Source organism: Schistocerca cancellata, chromosome 12 (assembly GCF_023864275.1).
Source record: "Schistocerca cancellata isolate TAMUIC-IGC-003103 chromosome 12, iqSchCanc2.1, whole genome shotgun sequence".
NCBI lineage: Eukaryota > Metazoa > Arthropoda > Insecta > Orthoptera > Acrididae > Schistocerca > Schistocerca cancellata.
In genome coordinates this window covers 59,173,860-59,199,156 of record NC_064637.1, presented here as the reverse complement: position 1 = coordinate 59,199,156, position 25,297 = coordinate 59,173,860, and the positions used below count along the sequence as shown (strand labels likewise).

The following is a 25,297-nucleotide window of genomic DNA, read 5'->3' as shown; positions in this document are numbered from 1 at the left end:
GGTCAGATACATCACATGATCACACTGACAGAACCACAGGCACATAGACACAGGTAACAGAGCATGCACAATGTTGGCACTAGTACAGTGTATATCCACCTTTCGCAGCAATGCAGGCTGCTATTCTCCCATGGAGACGATCGTAGAGATGCTGGATGTAGTCCTGTGGAACGGCTTGCCATGCTATTTCCACCTGGCGCCTCAGTTGGACCAGCGTTCGTGCTGGACGTGCAGACCGCGTGAGACGACGCTTCATCCAGTCCCAAACATGCTCAATGGGGGACAGATCCGGAGATCTTGCTGGCCAGGGTAGTTGACTTACACCTTCTAGAGCACGTTGGGTGGTACGGGATACATGCGGACGTGCATTGTCCTGTTGGAACAGCAAGTTCCCTTGCCGGTCTAGGAATGGTAGAACGATGGGTTCGATGACGGTTTGGATGTACCGTGCACTATTCAGTGTCCCCTCGACGATCACCAGTGGTGTACGGCCAGTGTAGGAGATCGCTCCCCACACCATGATGCCTGGTGTTGGCCCTGTGTGCCTCGGTCGTATGCAGTCCTGATTGTGGCGCTCACCTGCACGGCGCCAAACACGCATACGACCATCATTGGCACCAAGGCAGAAGCGACTCTCATCGCTGAAGACGACACGTCTCCATTCGTCCCTCCATTCACGCCTGTCGCGACACCACTGGAGGCGGGCTGCACGATGTTGGGGCGTGAGCGGAAGACGGCCTAACGGTGTGCGCGACCGTAGCCCAGCTTCATGGAGACGGTTGCGAATGGTCCTCGCCGATACCCCAGGAGCAACAGTGTCCCTAATTTGCTGGGAAGTGGCGGTGCGATCCCCTAGGGCACTGCGTAGGATCCTACGGTCTTGGCGTGCATCTGTGCGTCGCTGCGGTCCGGTCCCAGGTCGGCGGGCACGTGCACCTTCCGCCGACCACTGGCGACAACATCGATGTACTGTGGAGACCTCACGCCCCACGTGTTGAGCAATTCGGCGGTACGTCCACCCGGCCTCCCGCATGCCCACTATACGCCCTCGCTCAAAGTCCGTCAACTGCACATACGGTTCACGTCCACGCTGTCGGGGCATGCTACCAGTGTTAAAGACTGCGATGGAGCTCCGTATGCCACGGCAAACTGGCTGACACTGACGGCGGCGGTGCACAAATGCTGCGCAGCTAGCGCCATTCGACGGCCAACACCGCAGTTCCTGGTGTGTCCGCTGTGCCGTGCGTGTGATCATTGCTTGTACAGCCCTCTTGCAGTGTCCGGAGCAAGTATGGTGGGTCTGACACACCGGTGTCAATGTGTTCTTTTTTCCATTTCCAGGAGTGTATATCATCTCAGGTATACAGATAGCATGACGGTGTGGTTTAAAGTTCAACTAATAAGTCAGCACGACAAATGAGTAAAACACAGCAACAGCAAAAATGGCAAAATAAATTTAAAAATTGTTTAAACTTGCCTTGGGCTAGCATACTTACCGTTACTCACCAGGTGGACAGCTTCCCGGCCTTTCATATTCGAATATGGCTCACCACCTCTCGAGAATATCTCCCACATGAGCACGCCATAACTCCATACATCGCTCTTCGAGGAGTACTTGGCTGCAAAAGACACAGTTTATTCAAAGACACCGGTATCAACAAAGAACAGGCAGTTACATCTGCAGCACCAAGAAGGATAACAAATAACCAAAATTTTACTCATTATACGTATAGTGTTGTGGGGAGGCCAGTCGGTTAAAGGAGGACTTTGGATGGCCAACTTTTGCAGCAAGAATGATTGGACACTCAAGTATGAGCTTGCATGGCAGCTAAGGGCACGTCATTCGACGCTGTGAGCCAGACTTTGCCAGTTACGGTGGCAGACAAATCTCTCAGCGACTCAGCACCAGATGTTACCTTTTGATAAGAGATCTGAGTCGTCCGTCTCATCCTTAAGACTGATTCTCGTGTCTGCATATCCCTTTCAGCTGGTGGACACTGATGAGGAAAAACAATTCAGCCACATTTGTAATACTGTGTCGGTCGACCTTGGGAATGTAATTCTGCAGCGATTCAGGTTCCCTGAGGTACACAAAGGTCACGAAATTCACATAAATTGTGGACCAGTGTTCTGTGCGTATAATTAAATTATGGACAGATACGTGTCCATAAAACTATCGGAGCTAAGGAAAAACTGAGTGAAATGGTGAAACGTTGAGTACTTTCGGAATCCGAAATCAGGGGAATTACTTTGGCGCATAACACTTTGTAATACACGATTTGAGTTTAGACATAATCCTGGGGATGGACTGATTGACAGATTGTATAGCAAACAAAAGACGTTGAAATTGTTTCAGTGTTACTGAAAGTTTGAAGTGTCAGATATTAATGTGAACGTAAAATTTGATAACAGAATAACAGATAGTAGCGATTTGTGGATGTTATAAGACTACATTTTGGCGAATATGACGTAGTGGTATTATGTAAACAAGGTTGTTGTTAGAGAATGAGATTTTCACTCTGCAGCGGAGTGTGCGCTGATATGAAACTTCCTGGCAGATTAAAACTGAGTGCCCGACCGAGACCTGAACTCGGCACGTTTGCCTTTCGCGGGCAAGTGCTCTACCAACTGAGCTACCCAAGCACGACTCACGCCCGGTCCTCACAGCTTTACTTCTGCCAGTAACTCATCTTCTACCTTCCAAACTTTACAGAAGCTCTCCTGCGAACCTTGCAGGACTAGCACTCCTGAAAGAAAGGATATTGCGGAGACATGGCTTAGCCACACCCTGGGGGATGTTTCCAGAATGAGATTTTCACTCTGCAGCGGAGTGTGCGCTGATATGAAACTTCCTGGCGGATTAAAACTGTGTGCTGGACCCAGACTCGAACTCGGGACCTTTGCCTTTAACGGGCAAGTGCTCGCAGGAGAGCTTCTGTAAAGTTTGGAAGGTAGGAGACGAGAGACGAGTCACTGGCAGAAGTAAAGCTGTGAGGACCGGGCGTGAGTCGTGCTTCGGTAGCTTAGATGGTTTGTACCAATAAAGATCTTTTGTTCATTTACCCTGTTCCTGGTAAAAAAAAATAATAAAAATAATAAAATAAAATAAAAATAAATCAAAAAGCTACATTGAGGGAGTGATTCAGGGATGGGAAGGGGGAGACATCGCGGCCAGGCCTCGGGTTCCGACCCCTGCCCGTCTTGTCTCCAACTACTCATAACTGAACACCCTTAAGAAAAAAAAATTAAAAAAATATAAATAAAAAAACATGGATAAAAAAGAAAAAAAGGGGTAGCGTCAAAAAAAAAAAGATGGTAGAGCACTTGCGCGCGAAAGGCAAGGTCCCGAGTTCGAGTCTCGGTCGGGCACACAGTTTTAATCTGCCAGGATGTTTCAGGGTTGTTGTTCTTGTTGTTGTTGTGGTCTTCAGTCCCGAGACTGGTTTGATGCAGCTCTCCATGCTACTCTACCCTGTGCAAGCGTCTTCATTTCCAGATAACTACTGCACCCTACATCCTTCTGAATCTGCTTAGTGTATTCATCTCTTCGTGTGCCCTCCAATACTAAATTGGTGATCTCTTGATGTCTCAGAACATATCTTACTAATCGATCCCTTTTTATAGCCAAGTTGTGGCACGCTGCACTCCAACACTAAAATGGTGATCCATTGATGCCTCATAATTCCTCCTACCAACTGATCCCTTTTTCCAGTCGGGTTGTGCTACACATTTCTTTTCTCCCCCAATTCGATTCAGTACCTGCTCATTAGTTATGTGATCTACCCAACTAATCGTCAGCATTCTTCTGTAGCATCACATTTCGAAGGCTTATATTCTCTTCTTGTCTAAACTATTTGTCGTCCATGTTTCACTTCCATACGTGACTACACTCCATACGAATACTTTCAGAAAAGACTTCCTGACAGTTAAATCTGTTGCTTGTCATTGAGGGGCTCCAATGTTAGGTGGGTGATGGAGCCGCTTACGGATATGGTAGCTGACGGGAAGAAAGCCAACGTGCACTCCATGTGCATACCGGGGGGGAGTCACCCAAAATGTGGAAAGGGTCCTTCCGGATGCCATGAAGGGTACAGGGTGCAGCCAATTCCAGGGGTGGTGCTCCATGTCGGCACTAATGACGTGTGTCGTTACGGATCGGAAGAGATTCTCTCTGGTTTCCGGCGGCTATCTGAGTTGGTGAAGTTGCTAGCGAGATGAAGGCAGAGCTCACACAATCTGCAGCACTGTCGACAGGACCGATTGCGGACCTCTGGTACAGAGCCAAGTGGAGGGTCTGAATTAGAGGCTCAGACTGTTCTGCGACCGTGTAGGCTGCAGATGACTCGCCCTAGGGTGGTGTAGTTTCGGGTTCCGCTAAATAGGCCAGGTGTCCACTAAACACAGGAGGCAGCTACAAGGGAGCAGGGGCTGTGTGGCGTGGACTGGGACGTTTTTTAGGTTAGACAGTCTCGGGAAAGTCCAATAACGACTCCAGTCTCAAAGGGTATAGGACAAAAAAACGACGAGAGTCGACCAAGCAACAGTCGGTATTGTAGTTCTAAATTGTCGTAGCTGTGTTGGAAAAGTACCAGAGCTTCAAGCGCTGATAGAAAGCACTGAAGCTAAACTCGTTATACGTACCGAAAGCTGGCTAAACCCGGAGATAAATTCTACCGAAATTGATACAGAGGTGCAAACCGTGTTCAGAAAGGATAGATTAAATACAGTAGGTGGTGGTGTGTTTGTGTCTGTTGGCAGTAGTTTATCTTGTACTGAAGTTGAAATAGGTAGTTCCTGCGAATTACTATGGCTAGAGGTGATACTCAACAGCTCAACAGCCGTACCAAAATACACTCCTGGAAATGGAAAAAAGAACACATTGACACCGGTGTGTCAGACTCGCCATACTTGCTCCGGACACTGCGAGAGGGCTGTACAAGCAATGATCACACGCACGGCACAGCGGACACACCAGGAACCGCGGTGTTGGCCGTCGAATGGCGCTAGCTGCGCAGCATTTGTGCACCGCCGCCGTCAGTGTCAGCCAGTTTGCCGTGGCATACGGAGCTCCATCGCAGTCTTTAACACTGGTAGCATGCCGCGACAGCGTGGACGTGAACCGTATGTGCAGTTGACGGACTTTGAGCGAGGGCGTCTAGTGGGCATGCGGGAGGCCGGGTGGACGTACCGCCGAATTGCTCAACACGTGGGGCGTGAGGTCTCCACAGTACATCGATGTTGTCGCCAGTGGTCGGCGGAAGGTGCACGTGCCCGTCGACCTGGGACCGGACCGCAGCGACGCACGGATGCACGCCAAGACCGTAGGATCCTAAGCAGTGCCGTAGGGGACCGCACCGCCACTTCCCAGCAAATTAGGGACACTGTTGCTCCTGGGGTATCGGCGAGGACCATTCGCAACCGTCTCCATGAAGCTGGGCTACGGTCCCGCACACCGTTAGGCCGTCTTCCGCTCACGCCCCAACATCGTGCAGCCCGCCTCCAGTGGTGTCGCGACAGGCGTGAATGGAGGGACGAATGGAGACGTGTCGTCTTCAGCGATGAGAGTCGCTTCTGCCTTGGTGCCAATGATGGTCGTATGCGTGTTTGGCGCCGTGCAGGTGAGCGCCACAATCAGGACTGCATACGACCGAGGCACACAGGGCCAACACCCGGCATCATGGTGTGGGGAGCGATCTCCTACCCCGGCCGTACACCACTGGTGATCGTCGAGGGGACACTGAATAGTGCACGGTACATCCAAACCGTCATCGAACCCATCGTTCTACCATTCCTAGACCGGCAAGGGAACTTGCTGTTCCAACAGGACAATGCACGTCCGCATGTATCCCGTGCCACCCAACGTGCTCTAGAAGGTGTAAGTCAACTACCCTGGCCAGCAAGATCTCCGGATCTGTCCCCCATTGAGCATGTTTGGGACTGGATGAAGCGTCGTCTCACGCGGTCTGCACGTCCAGCACGAACGCTGGTCCAACTGAGGCGCCAGGTGGAAATGGCATGGCAAGCCGTTCCACAGGACTACATCCAGCATCTCTACGATCGTCTCCATGGGAGAATAGCAGCCTGCATTGCTGCGAAAGGTGGATATACACTGTACTAGTGCCGACATTGTGCATGCTCTGTTGCCTGTGTCTATGTGCCTGTGGTTCTGTCAGTGTGATCATGTGATGTATCTGACCCCAGGAATGTATCAATAAAGTTTCCCCTTCCTGGGACAATGAATTCACGGTGTTCTTATTTCAATTTCCAGGAGTGTAATAATTGGCTCCTTCTACCGACCCCCTGACTCAGATGATACAGTAGCTGAACGGTTCGAAGAAAACTTGAATCTCATTACAAATAAGTACCCCACTCATACAGCTATAATTGGTGGAGACTTCAACCTACCCTCGATTTGTTGGCGAAAATACATGTTCAAAGCCGGTGGAAGACAGAAAACATCTTCCGCATTGTACCAAATGCTTTCTCTGAGAATTACTTTGAACAATTAGTTCATGAGCCCACACGAATTGTAAATGGTTGCGAAAACACATTTGAACTGCCGGCCGCGGTGACCGTGCGGTTTTGGCGCTGCAGTCCGGAACCGCGGGACTGCTACGGTCGCAGGTTCGAATCCTGCTTCGGGCATGGGTGTGTGTGATGTCCTTAGGTTAGTTAGGTTTAAGTAGTTCTAAGTTCTAGGGGACTTATAACCTAAGATGTTGAGTCCCATAGTGCTCAGAGCCATTTGAACCACATTTGACCTCTTAGCCACAAATCCTGATCTAACAGAGAGCGTCATGACGGATACAGGGATTAGTGAACACAAGGTCACTGTAGCGAGGCTCAAAACCATATCAACCAAAACCACTAAAAACAAACGCAAAATATATATGTTTAAAACAGCAGATAAAAATTCATTTGATGCCTTCCTAAGAGTGAGTCTCCATTCCTTCCAAGCTAATTATGTAAGTGTTACCAGATATGGCTCAAATTTAAAGATACAGTATCGACAACGATAGATTTATACCGCATAAGATAACAATAGACAGGACTGATCCGCCATGCATGCGGAAGTGGCCGAGCGGTTTTAGGTGCTGCAGTTTGGAACCGCGAGACCGCTACGGTCGCAGGTTCGAATCCTGCCTCGGGCATGGATGTTTGTGATGTCCTTAGGTTAGTTAGATTTTAGTAGTTCTAAGTTATAGGGAATTTAAGTCTCATAGTGCTCAGAGCCATTTGAACCATTTTTTGATCCACCATGGTACACAAAACACGTCAGAACAATGTTGCAGAAGCAACGAAAAAAGCATGCCAAATTCAGAAAAACGCAAAATCCCCAAGACTGACTAAGTTTCACGGAAGCTCGAAATTTAGTGCGGATGTCAATGCGAAATGCTTATAATAGTTTCCACAATGAAATATTTTGTCTCAAAATATGGTAGAAAACCCAAAGAAATTCTGGTCTTACGTAAAGTACACCAATGGCATAAAACAGTCAATACCGCCACTGCGCGATAGTGATGGAAATGTTACCGATGATGGTGCCACTAAAGCGGAGTTACTATATACAGTTTTCCGTAATACCTTCACGAAAGAAGACAAGGTAAATATTCCAGAATTCGAAACCAGAACAACTGTTAGCATGAGTGACATAAAAGTAGATATCTTAGGTGTTGCGAAACCACTCAAATCACTTAATAAAAAATGGTTCAAATGCCTCTAAGCACTATGGGACTCAACTGCTGAGGTCATCAGTCCCCTAGAACTTAGAACTACTTAAACCTAACTAACCTAAGGACATCACACACATCCATGCCCGAGGCTGGATTCGAACCTGCGACCGTAGCGGTCGCGCGGTTCCAAACTGCAGCACCTAAAACCGCTCGGCCACTTCCGCATGCATGGCGGATCAGTCCTGTCTATTGTTATCTTATGCGGTATAAATCTATCGTTGTCGATACTGTATCTTTAAATTTGAGCCAATTCCCTCAGCGTCGCCTTATTTACTTCGACGACATTCCATTATCCTCGTTTTGCTTTTGTTGATGTTCATCTTATATCCTCCTTTCAAGACACTGTCCATTCAGTTCAATTGCTCTTTCAGGTCCTTTGCTGTCTCTGACAGAATTACAATGTTTTCAGCAAACCTCAAAGTTTTTACTTCTTTTCCATGGATTTTAATTCCTACTCCACATTTTTCTTTTGTTTCCTTTACTGCCTGCTCAATATACAGATTGAATAACATCGGGGATAGACTACAACGCTGTCTCACTCCCTTCTCAACCACTGCTTCCCTTTCATGCCCCCCTAGTCTTATAACTGCCATCTGGTTTTAGTACAAATTGTAAACAGCTTTTCGCTCCCTGTATTTGACCCCTGCCACATTCAGAACTTGAGAGAAAGTGTTTCAGTCAACATTGTCAAAAGCTTTCTCTTAGTCTACAAATACTAGAAATGTAGGTTTGCCCATCCTTAATCTACCTTCTGAGATAAGTCGTAGGGTCAGTATTGTCTCACGTGTTCTAACATTTCTACGGAATGCAAACTGATCTTCCCTGAAGTCGTCTTCTACAAGTTTTTCCATTCGTCTGTAAAGAATTCGCGTTAGTATTTTGCAGCTGTGACTTATTAAACTGATAGTTCGGTAATTATAGCACCTAACAATACCTGTTTTATTTCGGATTGGAATTATTAGGTTCTTCTTGAAGTCTGAGGGTATTTCGCCTGTCATACATCTTGCTCACCGGATGGTAGATTTTTGTCAGCAGTTATAATGGGATGTTATGTATTCCCGGGGCCTTGTTTCGACTTAGGTCTTTGAGTGCTCCGTCAAATTCTTCACGCAGTGCCATATCCCCTATTTCATCTTCATCTGCGCCCCCTTCTATTTCCATAATATTGCCCTCAAGTAAATCGCCCTTGTATAGACCCTCTATATACTCCTTCCACCTTTCTGATTTCCCCTCTTTGCTTAGAACTGGTTTCCCATCTCAGCTCTTGATATTCATACAAGTGATTCTCTTTTCACCAAATGTCTCTTCAATTTTCCTGTAAGCAGTATCTATCTTACCCCTAGTGATATATGCCTCTACATCCTTACATTTATCCTCTAGCCATCCCTACTTAGCGATTTTGCACTTCCTGTCTCATTTTTGACACGTTTGTATTCCTTTTCGCCTGCTTCATTAAACAATGTGACATTACAGAATAGGTTATTGAGATACTGGCATTTACTACTGGGCCGGCCGCAGTGGCCGAGCGGTTCTAGGCGCTACAGTCTGGAGCCTCGCGATCGCTACGGTCGCAGGTTCGAATCCTGCCTCGCACATGGATGTGTGTGATGTCCTTAGGTTAGTTAGGTTTAAGTAGTTCTAAGTTCTAGGGGACTGATAACCTCAGAAGTTGTCCCATAGTGCTCAGAGCCATTTGAACCATTTACTGCTGGCTTCGAGACAATGAGTGCCATGTTGGCCTTAGCTATATATCTACATCTTTATTCTGCAGGCAACTGTGAAGTGCATGTCAGATGGTACATCCCATTGTATCAGTTCTTTCCCATTCTATTCACATATGGAGAATAGGAAGAACGAATGTTTAAATGTCCCTCTGTGCACTGCACTTAATCTAATCTTATCTTCATGATATTTATGGGAGCGATATGTAGATCGTTGTATTATATTCCTAGAGTTATCATATAAAGGCATTCTCTGGATGGTTAATGTCTATATTTGAGAGGCTGTCTGTTGAGTTTCTTCAGCATCTCTGTGACACTCTCCCACAGTTCAAATAAAACTATTACCATTCCTCTTGCCCTTCCCTGTCTACATTCAATATCCCCTGTCAGTGCTATCTGGTACAGGTCCCAAACACTGGCCCAATATTCTAAGGTGGGTTGCATGAGTGATTTGTAAGCAATCTCCACTGTAAAATGACTGCACTCCCTCAGTGTTCTGCTAGTGAACTGTAACCTGCCACATGCTTTATGTATGACTATGCCCACGCGATCGTTTCATTTCTGATCCCTACAAAGTGTTACAAACAAGCATTTGTATGAGTTGGAAGATTCCAACACTGACTCATTGATATTACAGTCAAAGGATACTATGTCTCTCCATTTTGTGAAGTGCATAACTTTTTTCATTTCTGAACAATTAAAGCAGTTTGCCAATCTTTGCAGCACTTTGAAATCTCATTAAGATCTGACTGTATGGAGCTTGTTTCAGACAGAACCACATTTCACTGTCCAAGCTGCGTCATCCGCAAAAGCTATGACGTTACTATTAATATTGTCTGCAAGGTCATAAACATACAATATGAACAGCAAGGGTCCCTCCATCCAACATAACTTGCTCCGACTCCCATACGAGTAAATTCACAACCCATTCACAAATTTCGTTGATGCTCCATACTACTGTACTTTTGACAATAAGCGTAGGTCTCACAGAGAGTCAAATTCTTTTTGGATACCAAGAAATACTGCCTCTACTGGTTCACCTTGTTCCAAAGCTTTCAGTATGTCGTCTGAGAAGAGTGAGAAGTGGGCATCACACAGTCGACTTTTCCGGAATCCATGCTGGTTGGAATGTAGGTGGTCACTTCTTTCGAGATTGCTCATTATGTTTGCGCTCAGAATCTGATCTAAGATTCCACAAGAAATCGGTGTCAACGATATTGGAGAGTAGTTTTGTGAATCACTCCTGCTACCTTTCTTGTAAACTGATTTGACCTGAGCTTTCTCCCAACTACTGGGCACAGTTTTTGTTCGAGGGATCTACAGTACGCTACAGTCGCAGGTTCGAATCCTGCCGTGGGCATGGTTGGTTAGGTTTAAGTAGTTCTAAGTTCCAAGGGACTGATGACCTCATAAGTTAAGTCCCATAGTGCTCAGAGCCATTTGAACCATTTTATCTACGGTAGACTATAGTTCATTGGCTAACCCAGTCACAAATTCAGTGTCGAATTTGACAGGGATTCCATTGGGTCCTGGAGCGTTGTTTAGTTTCGATAACTTTAGCTGTTTTTCAACACTGGTGCTAGCAGGTATTTCAGTCATTTCAGTGATAGGAGAATTAAATTGGAGCAATTTTCTTGGGTTTTTCCTTGTAAATGAATATTTGTATTCCATCACATTCAGGTCAGGAGAATTTGGTGTCCAAATCAGCAATGTGAGTTCACTTTATATCTTCAAACCGCTTCAGCCCTATAATGTGGGCAGCTATCCTGCTGAAAAATGCCATCAAGCATGAAGGGCTGCAGGTGGTCCATAATTATGTTCATGTCGTTCACAGCTGCCATGGTGGAGTGGATTACTACCACAGGTCGCATGGCAACCCAGATGATTGTCCTCCACAGCACAATGCTCTACCCGATGGACGTCTGTGGCGCAAAGTACATTTTGAGCCGCCTTTCACTTGGCGTAACCAGGCACGACCTCCGGGTCAATGTCGCAAGATACTTGATTCATCTGACAGGAAGACACACTAGTCCAGTCAAATTGCGGATATACCTTGCAAAAGGTGGGGTAGAAGAGTTTATTTTTTCAACTCGTTCATATGGTTGGAAAGATTAGAAAACCGAGTTTTGCCAACAAAATTTCGCTTGGGAAAACTTTCTGCAGTCAAAAAACTTGGAAAATTTCGGCCTTTTTTTCAGGTTTTTCAAAATATGTCAGTTTCAGTTGCTCCTATCGCTTTAACGTCTATTTTCTTTTTTAAAGAGCACAAAATTCTCTACAAATTTGATTCTTGCTATTTTTTTCTGCTCCCAATATCTAAGGCGCTACAGCTCCTAAAAAAATACCAATTTTTAAAATTTTGAGCATAGTGGCAAGATACCTTATATTTGAACACTATTTTTTCTGTTTCTTTTGTGTAGTATAAATAAATTATACATCATGTTATATGTTGGAATTCACCACCTCACTTTCAGGTATTCAATTTCTCTGTATGCAACATGAGGAATGCTGGGCACCCAACTATTGTGATTCTTACATCACTACCTCAAGTTCACAATGGGACACCTCTGCCCTGGTATTTGTAAAACTATAAATATAAAAATACATCATTAAGACACACACACACACACAAAACAATTTGTCTCAGGAAACTGAACTATTATTAGCTGCAATAGGCAACCTAATTAGAAAGGTAATTATTCTTGTGTATAAAAGCCACGCAGTTGACATTAAAAATAAGTAGCGTTATTACAATTAAAATGCATTGTCAGTTACTAAAAAATGTTGACAGTTCTGGGTATGCGATACTTGTAATATCGCACTTTAGCGCACTTGAGACAGATATGAGCACCACTTCGAACGTTTTGATAGGCCAGGTTCCTCAGTGTCACCAGAAATACCTTGAGTTACGGATTCAGGGTCTGTACATAGAGTTGATCCCAGATTGACCTCTTCTTCAAACAGCGAGTCAGCCTCAGCAAGTTCGTTGATTTCGTCAGGTTTCCTCAACATCCTCCATAACATCTTCTTCACTGTCTTCATATAAAAATTTTGGCACATTTTCACAGTTGACCCCAATACATTTCTTACAAATTGCAGGAGAACACTCCGTCACAGTTCAGCTTGCATGAGCATGAAACAATGTGAAGAAGTGCTTCAGGTGCTGGATCTTGGCTCATTATAACGGATATTGGACCGTGGTCACTGTGATTCCAGCCCCATTTCTCAGGAGGTTTCCAGTTTCCCATCTAACTTTGGACTTGTTGGTAAGTTCGCAACGAATGATGTGCAGCATCTTGTGTAGGTGGCAACCGTGCAAGATTCAGTTTGCTTTTTGTGGCAGACTTGGCGAATAGCTGGTACCGCAAATGGTCTAGTGTGTGGGAACTGCTGACACCTCCACTATATAATGCGATAGTAACCTGTTCTCCTGCTGTTATTATTTCTACACGGGTAGCATGTGGTTTATTGAACGTGCAAAGGGCTGAGGTTAGGTGTTCATTTTTCGCAACAATACTGCAACACATAATTTTTCCTTCACCAAAAAAAGCGGACGTTGTATCACATCCGCTAAAGGTGTAACTGAACAGAATATATTCACTGTCAAGCTTGTAAACTGCAGTGGAAAACCACTTCTGCATTTCTTCTTCCTGGCTTTAAGAAAAATAAGTTTTCAATGCCTTGCCCCAAACCGGTCATGAGCACAAGCAGGTCAACATCTTCTCCTACAATGACAACACTACCAAAATATTTGGTTCTTGAAATGGCAGATGTTACAATCATAACGTCATCATCTTCTTGTGCCAGGAGCAATTCAATACTACACTCCAGAAATTCCTTTTTAAGAAGTGTGATCAAACGCATCTTGTTTCGTTCGTTGTACAAGAACTTGTCCTGAGGGACTTGGTTCACCATCTCTGATTCAAGCACAACGTCAACCGAAGAATGTTTTTTGGATGTACGAATCCTCTCAGCACTCTTTGTGCTACATTTGTCTCCCTCACATTGATACCCATCAAATACAATAGCAAATTGAGATCCAAAATGACGTTGCAGGTAGGAAACATAGCTTTGGGCTATTGACTTGAAGCAAACATTTCGAGTCCAAGTCACCAAGGATAAGGTACCCTCCATCAATGACAAAAAATTTACTCAGTCCACCTGACTTCACATCTTCCTCTGGAACAAAGGCCAAAGAATAAATACGCTTTTGTCCGCTAAAGAACAATTCCTACATACTTTTTCTTATAACTGATCATTAACGTCAATGAACTGTAGAAAATGTACGGCACCTGCATGCAATCGTATTACATATTATAACACAAATAAACTTCACGCAATCCGACGTGAATGTGTTCGTAGTTACTGAATATGATGCTGTTTGTCCTGGCCCTGCAGCAGAGTGAGATGGTAAATCCCAATGAATAACATGATGAGTAACATTTTTATACTACACAGGTAGAAACTGAAATAACAGTGTTCAAAAATTAGGTAATTTGCCACTTTCCTCCAAATTTGAAAAAAAATGGCATTTTTTGACGTGCTGTAGCGCCTTAGATACTGGGAGTAGAAAAAAAATGGTAACAATTAAATTTGTAGAGAATTTTGTGCTCTTTAAAAAAGAAAATAGACGTCAAAGCGATAGGAGCAACTGAAACTGAAAAGTTTTTTGACTGCAGAAAGTTTTCCCAAGAGAAATTTTGTTGGCAAAACTTCGTTTTCTAACCCACCTTTTGCAAGGTACAGGCTTTTTTTCTGACAGTTTCACAGCACTATACGTCCATTGACCCAATCTCCTCGATCCCATGCCAACTGCAGTTGTAATCGTCGATGTCCGTCCAGCCAGTGCGGAAACATGGACTACTCGTCTCTTGTGGATCTGTGCGTTCAACGGCGTGCTCTGAAGGGCGTGTCTGAAGCACTTGTTCGTGCAACGGCACTGTCCTCTGTCGTCAGATTTGGCACAGATCGCCACCTATCCTGCCTTACAGAGATGTAGTGGATGGTGTGAGGATGTGGCGTATTGAAACTCGTCCGAGCTTGTCAAATGATTTATGCGTTTCCACTACAGAGCTTCGTTCACCTCGGTCCACGTCACAGGCCCCACAATGCTGAGGCCACCGTCCCAGCGACCTGTACAACGCAATGCCGTGTCGTGCCGGACTTGTTCGCCAGCTGTAGAGTTCCGATTAGGTCAGGATAGCTGCGACAGCCGCCGACTCAGCGGCCACCATCCCCGTTGACTCCTTATTGTTCCGCCGGGAGCTGTAGGCTGGCCCCACTGCTGCTCCTTCCTCGGCTGGCATAGCTGGCAACGCGGCGGCAACGACCGCCCCCGATCCGGCGTCTGAACCTGCGGCCCCTCGCCTCGGAAGTCTCCAGCGTATGTCCTGTTTCGGTAACGCATCACTCCGAGTGACGTAAGCCCCACACCCCAGTTACGCCAGTGGGCCTCTTCTGCCTATACCTTACGACATGCGAACCGCTGCATTTACTCTTTTCAGAGGTTCGACGGCCCCTGTAGCCTCCATTACACTTCGCAACCGCTGGTCAGTGTAACTTACTGCAAACCAGCCCACACCCGGCTGTAACTTGTGCGCTCCGAAATATTGCACCAAATCTAACTTCCCTATTCTAGACGGTGGTGCCGCTACAGAGAGGACAGCCCTCTCACCTCTGAGTCCTGAGATGAGGCATCGACGCCAGACACCTTGTCCCACCTGTGGTCTCACTGTCCTACAGCTACACCACTGGCCATTAAAATTGCTACACCAAGAAGACATGCAAATGAAAAACGGGTATTCATTGCACAAAAATATTATACTAGAACTGACATGTGATTACATTTTCATGCAATTTGGGTGCACACATCCAGAGCAATCAGTACCCAGACCAATTACCTCTGGCCGTAATAACAGCCTTGATATGCCCGGGCGTAGAGTGAAACAGAGCTTGGATGGTGTGTACAGGTATAGCTGCCCATGCAGCTTCAACACGATACCACAGTTCATCAAGAGTAGTGACTGGCGTATGGTGACGAGACAGTTCCTCGGCCACCATTGACCAGACGTTTTCAGTAGGTGAGAGATCTGGAGAATGTGCTGGCCAGGGCAGCAGTCGAACATTTTCTGTATCCAGAAAGGCCCATACAGTACCTGCAACATGCGGTCGTGCATTATCGTGCTGAAATGTAGGGTTTCATAGGGATCGAATGAAGGGTAGAGTCATGGGTCGTAAGACATCTGAAATGTAACGTCCACTGTTCAAAGTGCTGTCACTGCGAACACAAGGTGGCCGAGACGTGTAACCAATGGCACCCCATACCATCACGCCAGTATGGCGATGACGAATACACGCTTCCAATGTGCGTTCACCGCGATGGCGCCAAACACGGATGGGACCATCATGATACTGTAAACAGAACCAGGATTCATCCGAAAAATGACGTTTTGCCATTCACGTGTTCGTTGAGTAAACCATCGCAGGCGCTCCTGTCTGTCATGCAGCGTCAAGGGTAACCGCAGCCATGGTCTCCGAGCTGATAGTCCATGCTGCTGGAAACGTCGTCGAACTGTTCGTGCAGATGGTTGTGGTCTTGCAAACGACTCAGGGATCGAGACGTGGATGCGCGATCCGTTACAGCCATGCAGATAGGTTGCCTGTCATCTCGACTGCTAGTGATACGAGGCCGTTGAGATTCAGCACGGCGTTCCGTATTACCCTCCTGAACCCACCGATTCCATATTGTGCTAACAGTCAGTGGATCTCGACCATTCCGAGCAGCAATGTTGCGATACGATAAACCGCAATCGCGATAGGCCACAATCCGACCTTTATCAAAGTCGGAAACGTAATGGTACGCATTTCTCCTCCTTAAACGAGGCATCACAACAACGGTTCACAAGGCAACGCCGGTCAACTGCTGTTAGTGTATGAGAAATCGGCTGGAAACTTTCGTCATGTCAGCACGTTGTAGGTGTCGCCACCGGCGCCAACCTTGTGTGAATGCTCTGAAAAGCTAATCCTTTGCATATCACGGCATCTTGTTCCTGTCGGTTAAATTTCGCGTCTGTACCACGTCATCTTCGTTGTGTAGCAATTTTAATGGCCAGTAGTGTACTTTCTGTAGATGCTAACGATAATACGAGGGCTATCCACAAAGTACATTACGTTTTGGAATTAAAAATAAATAAAGTATTGGAAATTTTTTTTTATTATATACAGATGAAAGCCACACTTCAATACTACTTTTCTACATAGTTGCCATTTAAATTAAGGCGCTTATCGTAGCGATGGACGAGCTTTGGAATTCCTTCGTCGTAAAATTCAGCCGCCAGCGCCTTCAACCAAGTGGTTACCTCTTCTTGAAGCTGTGCGTCGTCATTAAAACGCTGCATAGCCAACCACTTCTTCATTGCTGTGAATAAGGGGAAGTCGCTCGGTGCCAGGTCGGGACTGTACGGCGGATGAGGAAACAACTCCCACTTAAAAGATTCGAGAACTTCACGAGTGGCATTTGCCTTGTGGGCCCGGGCGTTGTCGTGAATCAGCAAGATCTTTGAGCCCAACTTTCCCCTGCGCTTGTTTTGTATTGCTCTTCTGAGGTTGTGCAGAGTTTGGCAATACCTTTGAGAGTGTATTGTAGTGCCTCTTTCCAGGAAATCCACAAAAATCGTCTTTCTACCGGGTTACTGATTAACCACGTGGTTGAAGGCGCAGGCGGCCGAATTTTACGACGAAGGAATTTCCAAGCTCGTCCATCACTACGATAAGTGCCTTAATTTAAATGGCAACTATGTAGAAAAGTAGTATTTAAGTGTGGCTTTCATCTGTATATAATAAAAAAAAATTCTAATACTTCATTTATTTTTAATTCCAAAACGTAATGTACTTTGTGGATAGCCCTCGTAGCACGTGATCAACCGACCAGCTTCGCAGTTGCTCGTTCCAAGTCGTAGCCCCTAACACACTCTGCTTTGTCAATAACTCTTATGACAATGGACTTTCCAATTTGTGGCCCGTATCATGGCTGGAATCGTCATTCGCCTCTGCTCCACTTACATACTTTCCTTACCACGTCACTTGTCTGCAACGCCAACAGGAGATATTCAGTTTAGTGGTCAGCAGTGGTCATAGTGTTCTGACTCGTGACAGTATTTCCATTTAATATTTGATCACTTTGTATGGGACTATAGGTCAGATTTTCTTCAGCGAATTAGCTTTAAGAACATTAGCGACCGCTAAGTGTGGGCACCAGTTACTGACCTTCGTACACTGATTCTGGCGCCATCCACCTTAGTGGCAGGTTCATCTGGTTGACGCTCCGGTAGTACTGCTCCACCTCGCGTGACAATCCAAAATCGGATATCTTCACTACATCACCTGCAGATAGGAAGAAGACAACAACGTTAATCGACAGTCATTTTTGCGGCTCACTGTTGTGTGAAAGTGCAATAGCGATCAGTCGAAATACGAGGGTTGGAACTTTAATAGTGGGAACTATTTATTTACAGCTGCCGGCCAGGTGGCGGAGCGGTTCTTGGCGCTACAGTCTGGAGCCACGAGACCGCTCGGTCGCAGTTTCGAATCCTGCCTTGGGCAAGGATGTGTGTGATGTCCTTAGGTTAGTTAGGTTTAAGTAGTTCTAAGTTCTAGGGGACTGATGACCTCAGAAGTTAAGTCCCATAGTGCTCAGAGCCATTTGAACCATTTATTTACAGCTCGTACAAAATAGATACGTGTTTCAAAGCTCTACAGACCTTCAAAGTAGTCACCAGCACTGTGTATAACCAGTTGCCAGCGATGTGGAAGTCGTAGGATACTCTTAGCAGTGACAGTTGTGTTGACAGTTCGAGCGGCGCGGTCTACTGCCCGACGAATTTGTAGCAGTTTTGAAGCGAATGCCGTGAAGAGTTTCCTTCAATTTATAAATTGAGTTGAACTCACGAGGGCTTAAGTCAGGGGAGTGCAGTAGGTGGTATAGCACTTAGCAGCCCCATCAGTCAAACGAATAACAGCTTGCACTGTACGCGCTTGAGGATTGTCCTGCAAAATGATGGCCAGGTACTGTAGAAAGTGTCACCACTTCTGTCTCTAAGCTGGTCGTAGGTTGTGTTCCAAAAATGAACAGTACAGACACAGAAGTGATGGCATTTTCTGCAGGACCTGACCATCATTTTGCAGGACAGTGCTCAAGCACATACAGTGCAAGCTGTTACTGATTTGTTTGACTGATGGGGCTGCTAAGTGCTATACCACCTACTGCACACCCCTGACTTAAGCCCTCGTGAGTTCAACTCGATTTCTAAGCTGAAGGAAACACTTCACGGCATTCGCTTCAGAACTGCTACAAATTCGTAGGGAAATAGACCGCGCCGTTCGAATTGTCAACACAACTGGCACTGCCAAGAGTATCCTACGACTTCCACATCGCTGGCAACGGGTTGTACACAATGATGGTGACTACACTGAGGGTCAGTAAAACTTTGAAACACGTATCTATTTTGTACGAGCTGTAAATAAATAGTTGCCACTATTAAAGTCCCAAACCTCGTATTTCATTAGGTCCTCCCAATGCTCACATAGGGTGAGGTGAAAGTTCTTGGTCTCAAAGATAGATGGCATAAATTCATAAAGGACATTTTAGACAGCGGTGACAAAGACATAGGATACTGATATACACATATAAGATTGTAGTAGCATCGCATACATAATGTAGAAAAGGGTAGTGTATAGGCGCAGCTGTTATTTGTTTTGAGGTGATTCTTGTGAAAAAGTTTTCGACGTGATTGTGGCCGCACGACGGAATTTAACAGACTTACAACACGGTATGGTACACCGAAGAGCCAAAGAAACTCGTACACCGGCCTAATATAGTGTAGGGCCCCCCTTCTAACAGCCATGTACCGCAAGTCTCTATAGGAACGGAAGGTTCCAAATGATTGGAAAAGAGCACCTATATCTCTGACGTCGATCTGTTGTAGAATTTTAGAACATCTTTTTTGCTCGCGTGTCGTGTCATATCTGGAAACCCAGAATCTACTCTGTAGAAATCAACATGGAATCCGGAATCAGCGATCGAGTGAGACCCAACTCGCTTTATTTGTTCATGAGACCCGGAAAATATTAGATACAGGCTCCCAGGTAGATGCCATTTTCCTTGACTTCCGGAAGGCGTTCGATACAGTTCCGGAATGTCGCCTGATAAACAAAGTAAGAGCCTACGGAATATCAGACCAGCTGTGTGGCTGGATTGAAGAGGTTTTTGCAAATAAAACACAGCATGTTGTTCTCAATGGAGAGACGTCTACAGACGTTAAAGTTACCTCTGGCGTGCCACAGGGGTGTGTTATGGGACCATTGCTTTTCACAATATATATATAAATGACCAGGTAGATAGTGTCGGAAGCTCCATGAGGCTTTTAGCGAATGATGCTGTAGTATACAGAGAAGTTGCAGCATTAGAAAATCGCAGCGAAATGCAGGAAGATCTACGGCGGATAGGCACTTGGTGCAGGGAGTGGTAACTGAACCTTAACATAGAAAAATGTAATGTACTGCGAATACATAGAAAGAAGGATCCTGTATTGTATGATTATATGATAGCGGAACACTGGTAGCAGTTACTTCTGTAAAATATCTGGGAGTATGCGCACGGAACGATTTGAAGTGGAATGATCATATAAAATTAATTGTTGGTAAGGCGGGTGCCAGGTTGAGATTCATTGCGAGAGTCCTTAGAAAATGTAGTCCATCAGCAAAGGAGGTGGCTTACAAAACACTCGTTCGACCGATACTTGAGTATTGCTCATCAGTGTGGGATCCGTGCCAGGTCGGGTTCACAGAGGAGATAGAGAAGATCCAAAGAAGAGTGGCGCGTTTCGTCACAGGGTTATTTGGCAGGCGTGATAGCGTTACGGAGATGTTTAACAAACTCAAGTTGCAGACTCTGCAAGAGAGGCGCTGTGCATCGCGGTGTAGCTTGCTGTCCAGGTTTCGAGAGGGTGCGTTTCTGGATGAGGTATCGAATATATTGCTTCCTCCTACTTATACCTCCAGAGGAGATCACGAATGTAAAATTAGAGAGATTCGAGCGCTCACGGAGGCTTTCCGGCAGTCGTTCTTCCCGCGAACTATACGCGACTGGAACAAGAAAGGGAGGTAATGACAATGGCACGTAAAGTGCCCTCCGCCACACACCGTTGGGTGGCTTGTCGAGTATAAATGTAGATGTAGATGTAGAGTACGCAGAAGTGCCGCTATGCGACGTGACATGGACTCGACTAATGTCTGAAGTAGTGCTGGAGGGAACTGAAACCATGAATCCTGCAGGGCTGCCGTAAGACTACGAGAGTGTCGAGAACTCTTCAGAACATCACGTTGCAACGCATCCCAGATATGCTCTATAACGTTCACATCTGGGGAGTTTGGTGGCCAGCGGAAGTGTTTAAACTGAGAAGAGTTGCCCTGGAGCCACTCTGTAGGAATTATCACGTGTGGGGTGTCGCACTATGCTGCTGGAACTGCCCAAGTCCGTCGGAATGCGCAATGGACATGAATGGATGCAGGTGATCAGACAGGATGCATACGTGCGTGTAATGTGTCAGAGTGTATCACGTAAAATCTACACTGCAAATTGATCGATCCGTAATTATAACACTCAAAACTATACGAAATTACGTTCAGTGCACACCGAAATGTTTCTTTCAAAAAGCAAGACAACTGAAAATTAGACGAAGGTCCCAAGTTCGAGTCTCGGTCCGGCACACAGTTTTAATCTTCCTGGAAGTTTAGTATCAGCGCACACTCCGCTGCAGAGTGAAAATCTCATTCTGGGAACAATACAATTATCATTATCAATGTCCACATTATTCCTATTGCTTCGTCTACGCAGAAACTGCGTGTCTTTAACTCTTTGTGTTAGTCATACCCACTAGCGACCACCGAGGTATAGCCTAAAAGAAATATAGTTTGCTTAAAGTAAGGAAACTCGTAACTACTCAAAATTAAGGAACTACAAACTATCAACGTACTTCAGATTTTCTGAGAACGGTGGCAATTTCAGTTTGCTGTCAGACAAATGTAAACAACGTTCTGTACAGTCTGCATTGTCCGCGAAGGCTTCGTTGCTGCAATGTTTTGTTTTCCGTGGCTGACAGCATCAACCATCTAACAGTTGTGACAATATAGCTTTCCCATTCGTGTGTGTTACGGAAAATGAACCATCTGCAGATTTGCAGATGAAATGCGGTTCCAAACGGTTCAAATGGCTCTGAGCACTATGGGACTCAACATCTGAAGTCATCAGTCCCCTAGAACTTAGAACTACTTAAACCTAACTAACCTAATGACATCACACACATCCATGTCCGAAGCAGGATTCGAAACTGCGACCGTTGCGGTCGCGCAGTTCCAGACTGAAGCGCCTAGAACCTCTCGGCCCCAACGGCAGGCAAATGCAGTTCCACTAAACGTTGTTACTTTCGTGTGTCAGTTCTACGATAGTACATGAACAGCAATCAGGGTAGAAATTGGTAGCCAAATTAAACACAGAGGAAAACTTTTCTCACGTGTGTATGTCCGCTTCCTTTTATCTCTCTGAATGGCTACGTATGCACTTGATTTCTTTTGTTACACGTCTATGGCAAAGCAGCTTTCAAATTACACACGTCAGCCAGAACAATATGACCACCTACCAAATAGGCGGTATGTCCACATTTATGTTTTATAACAGCGGAGACTCTTCATGGCATCGAAGCAATGAGGCCTTGGTAAGAAGCTGGAGGAAGCTGGCAGCACAGGAGCACACACAAACCACCTGTTGTTGTTGTGGTCTTCAGTCCTGAGACTGGTTCGATGCAGGTATCCATGCTACTCTATTCTGTACAAGGTTCTTCGTCTCCCAGTACCTACTGCAACGTACATCTTTCTGTATCTGTTTAGTGTATTCATCTCTTGGTCTCCCTCTACGACTTTTACCCTCCACGCTGTCCTACAATACTAAATTGGTGATCCCTTGATGCCTCAGAACATGTCCCACCTACCGATCCCTTCTTCTAGTCAAGTTGTGCCACAAACTTTTCTTCTCCGCAATCCTATTCAATACCTCCTCATTAGTTATATGATCTACCCATCTAATCTTCAGCATTCTTCTGTAGCACCACTTTTCGAAAGCTTCTATTCTCTTCTTGTCCAAACTATTTATCGTCCATCTTTCACTTCCATACATGGCTACACTCCATAGAAATACTTCCAGAAACGACTTCCTGACAATTAAATATTTACTCGATGTTAACAAATTTCTCTTCTTCAGAAACGCTTTCCTTGCCATTGCCAGTCTACATTTTATATCCTCTCTACTTCGACCATCAACAGTTATTTTGCTCCCCAAATAGCAAAACTCCTTTACTGCTTTAAGTGTCTCATTTCCTAATCTAATTCCCTCAGCATCACCCGACTTAATTCGACTACATTCCGGTGTCCTCGTTTTGCTTTAGTTGATGTTCATCTTATATCCTCCTTTCAAGACACTGTCCATTCCGTTCAACAGCTCTTCCAAGTCCTTTGCTGTCTCTGACAGAATTACAATGTCATCGGTGAACCCCAAATTTTTTATTTCTTCTCCATGGTTTCTAATACCTACTCCGAATTTGTCTATTGTTCCTTTACTGCTTGCTCAATATACAAATTGAATAACATCGGGGAGAGACTACAACCCTGTCTCACTCCCTTCCCAACCACTGCTTCCCTTTCATGTCCCTCGACTCTTATAACTGCCATCTGGTTTCTGTACAAATTGTAAATAGCCTTTCGCTCCCTGTATTTTACCCCTGCCACCTTCAGAATTTGCGAGTATTCCAGTCAACATTGTCAAAAGCTTTCTCTAAGTCTAAAAATGCTAGAAATGTAGGTTTGCCTTTCCTTAATCCACCTAATTCCTATAAATTCTGCGGAGGGAGGTGATGAGCTCTGACGCCATGTGCCGCGCGGGATTAGCTGTGCGGTTTAAGGTGCTGCAGTCATGGACTGTACGGCTGGTCCCGGCGGAGCTTCGAGTCCTCCCTCGGGCATGGGTGTGTGTGTGTTTGTCCTTAGGATAATTTAGCTTCAGTACTGTGTAAGCTTAGGGACTGATGACCTTAGCGGAGTAAGTCCCATAAGATTTCACACACATTTTTTCTGACGCCATGTCCAGTCACAATCCTGACCTTGTGACATGGTGCATTATCTTGTTGAAAAATGCCACTGCCGTCGGGGAACAGGATCGTCTTGAAGGGGTGTACGTGGTCTGCACTCAGTGTACAATACTCCTTAGTTGTTATGTTGCCTCGCACGAGCTCCACTGGGCCCTGGATATCCACGTGAATATTCCCCAGAGCATGATGAAGGCACCGCCAGCTTGTCTCTGCCCCGCAGTACAGGTGTCAGTGAGTTGTCCTCCTGGAAGATGACAGATTCGCGCCTCCCCATCAGCATGATGCTGAAGTTATAGGAATTCATCAGACTGTGCAACACTCTGCCACTGCACCAACGTCCATTGCCGATGGTCACGTGCCCATTTGAGCTGTAGTAGCCGATGTCATGGTGCTAACACTGGCACAGGCACAGTTCGTCAGCTGTGGAGGCCTGTTGCTAGGAGTGTTCAGTGCACCATGTGTTCAAACACACTTGTACTCTGCCCAGCATTAACATCTGATGCTAGTTCTGCCACAGTTTTACCACTGTCCAACCTACGACGTCTGACGTTTGTAATGAGGCGCAGCCACCCAACTCCACGACCTCTGGACGTGGTTTCACCTTGGTTTCACCACATGTTGAAGAAACTCACCACAGCACTCCTCGAATACTCAAGTCCTGCAGTTTCCAAAATGCTTGTGCCGAGCCTCTGGGCCATCAGAAACTGTCCTCGGTCAGACTCAAAAAAATGGTTCAAATGGCTCTGAGCACTATGGGACATCTGAGGTCATCAGTCCCCTAGAATTTAGAACTACGTAAACCAAACTAACCTAAGGACATCACACACATCCATGTCGTAGCAGTCGCGTGGTTCCGGGCCGAAGCGCCTAGAACCGCTTGGCTACTGCAGCCGGCACAGGAATATCGTTGGACCAAGTTGATTAGTCTACAAGGAGACTACATTGAAAAAAGAAAACTAGTTTCAGTGATGTACGTACTTTTTATTCTAATCTGTTCTGAGAACTTTTCAAACCACCCTCGTAATATGAGACTGATTAAATTTCGAGCATAGAATACCTTTGAGGCAGTTCCTGGCAGCGAGGTCCCTGTGCACGCAGTTCATGGACTCGAGGTAGCACATACCATGTGCCACGTCACGGCACATGGCGACCAGCTGGTGAGGAAGCAGCGACCTGCCATTCTTGCGAAGGAACTGGCGCAGCTGTCCATCTGTGAGGAAAATCCAGGTATCAGGTGACACACAAGTGCAGGAAGGTGGCCCAATTTTCAGCCGTTCTGTACATCCCCCTCCATTAAGGGGGGTAGGACGTCAAACGGGCCAACTTATAGCAGGTGCTATAAGTCTATACTTTTACAAATAAATTCAAAAGAATTTGTCAGCATGACCAAGAAGTACTCAGGAGTCACACTGATAGCAGTGGATGTTGAAAACATAACAAAAGCAATTTGTTTTATATGTGAAATTCGACCATTTTTTCCGTTACCATTCGCTGCATTAATTGTTTTAGGTACACTTTTCTTCATAAGTAAGGGAGATTCTTCAATGAATTTTCCACAGCATACAAATCACACTTAAAGTAGTATGAAGCTCTAGAATTTATTTAATTTATGAAAAAATGACTGAGTTATTACATTTTAAACTTCATG

The 25,297-nt window shown here is 45.6% G+C and overlaps 1 protein-coding gene across 1 annotated transcript in view; it reads right to left on the bottom strand.

Annotated features, from left to right (window-relative positions):
- LOC126109894 (tyrosine-protein kinase receptor Tie-1-like) overlaps positions 1-24,755 on the bottom strand; it is a 35,479-nt gene extending 10,724 nt beyond the window's left edge. Inside the window, exons 1-3 of the mRNA XM_049914982.1 lie at positions 24,707-24,755; positions 17,720-17,836; positions 1,497-1,619 (exon numbers count right to left, since the gene is read on the bottom strand). Of these exons, the coding sequence (XP_049770939.1) occupies positions 1,497-1,619; positions 17,720-17,836; positions 24,707-24,752 (286 nt within the window). The 5' untranslated portion in view covers positions 24,753-24,755. The remainder of the gene's footprint in view (positions 1-1,496; positions 1,620-17,719; positions 17,837-24,706) is intronic.
- Between the last annotated feature and the right edge of the window lie 542 nt (positions 24,756-25,297).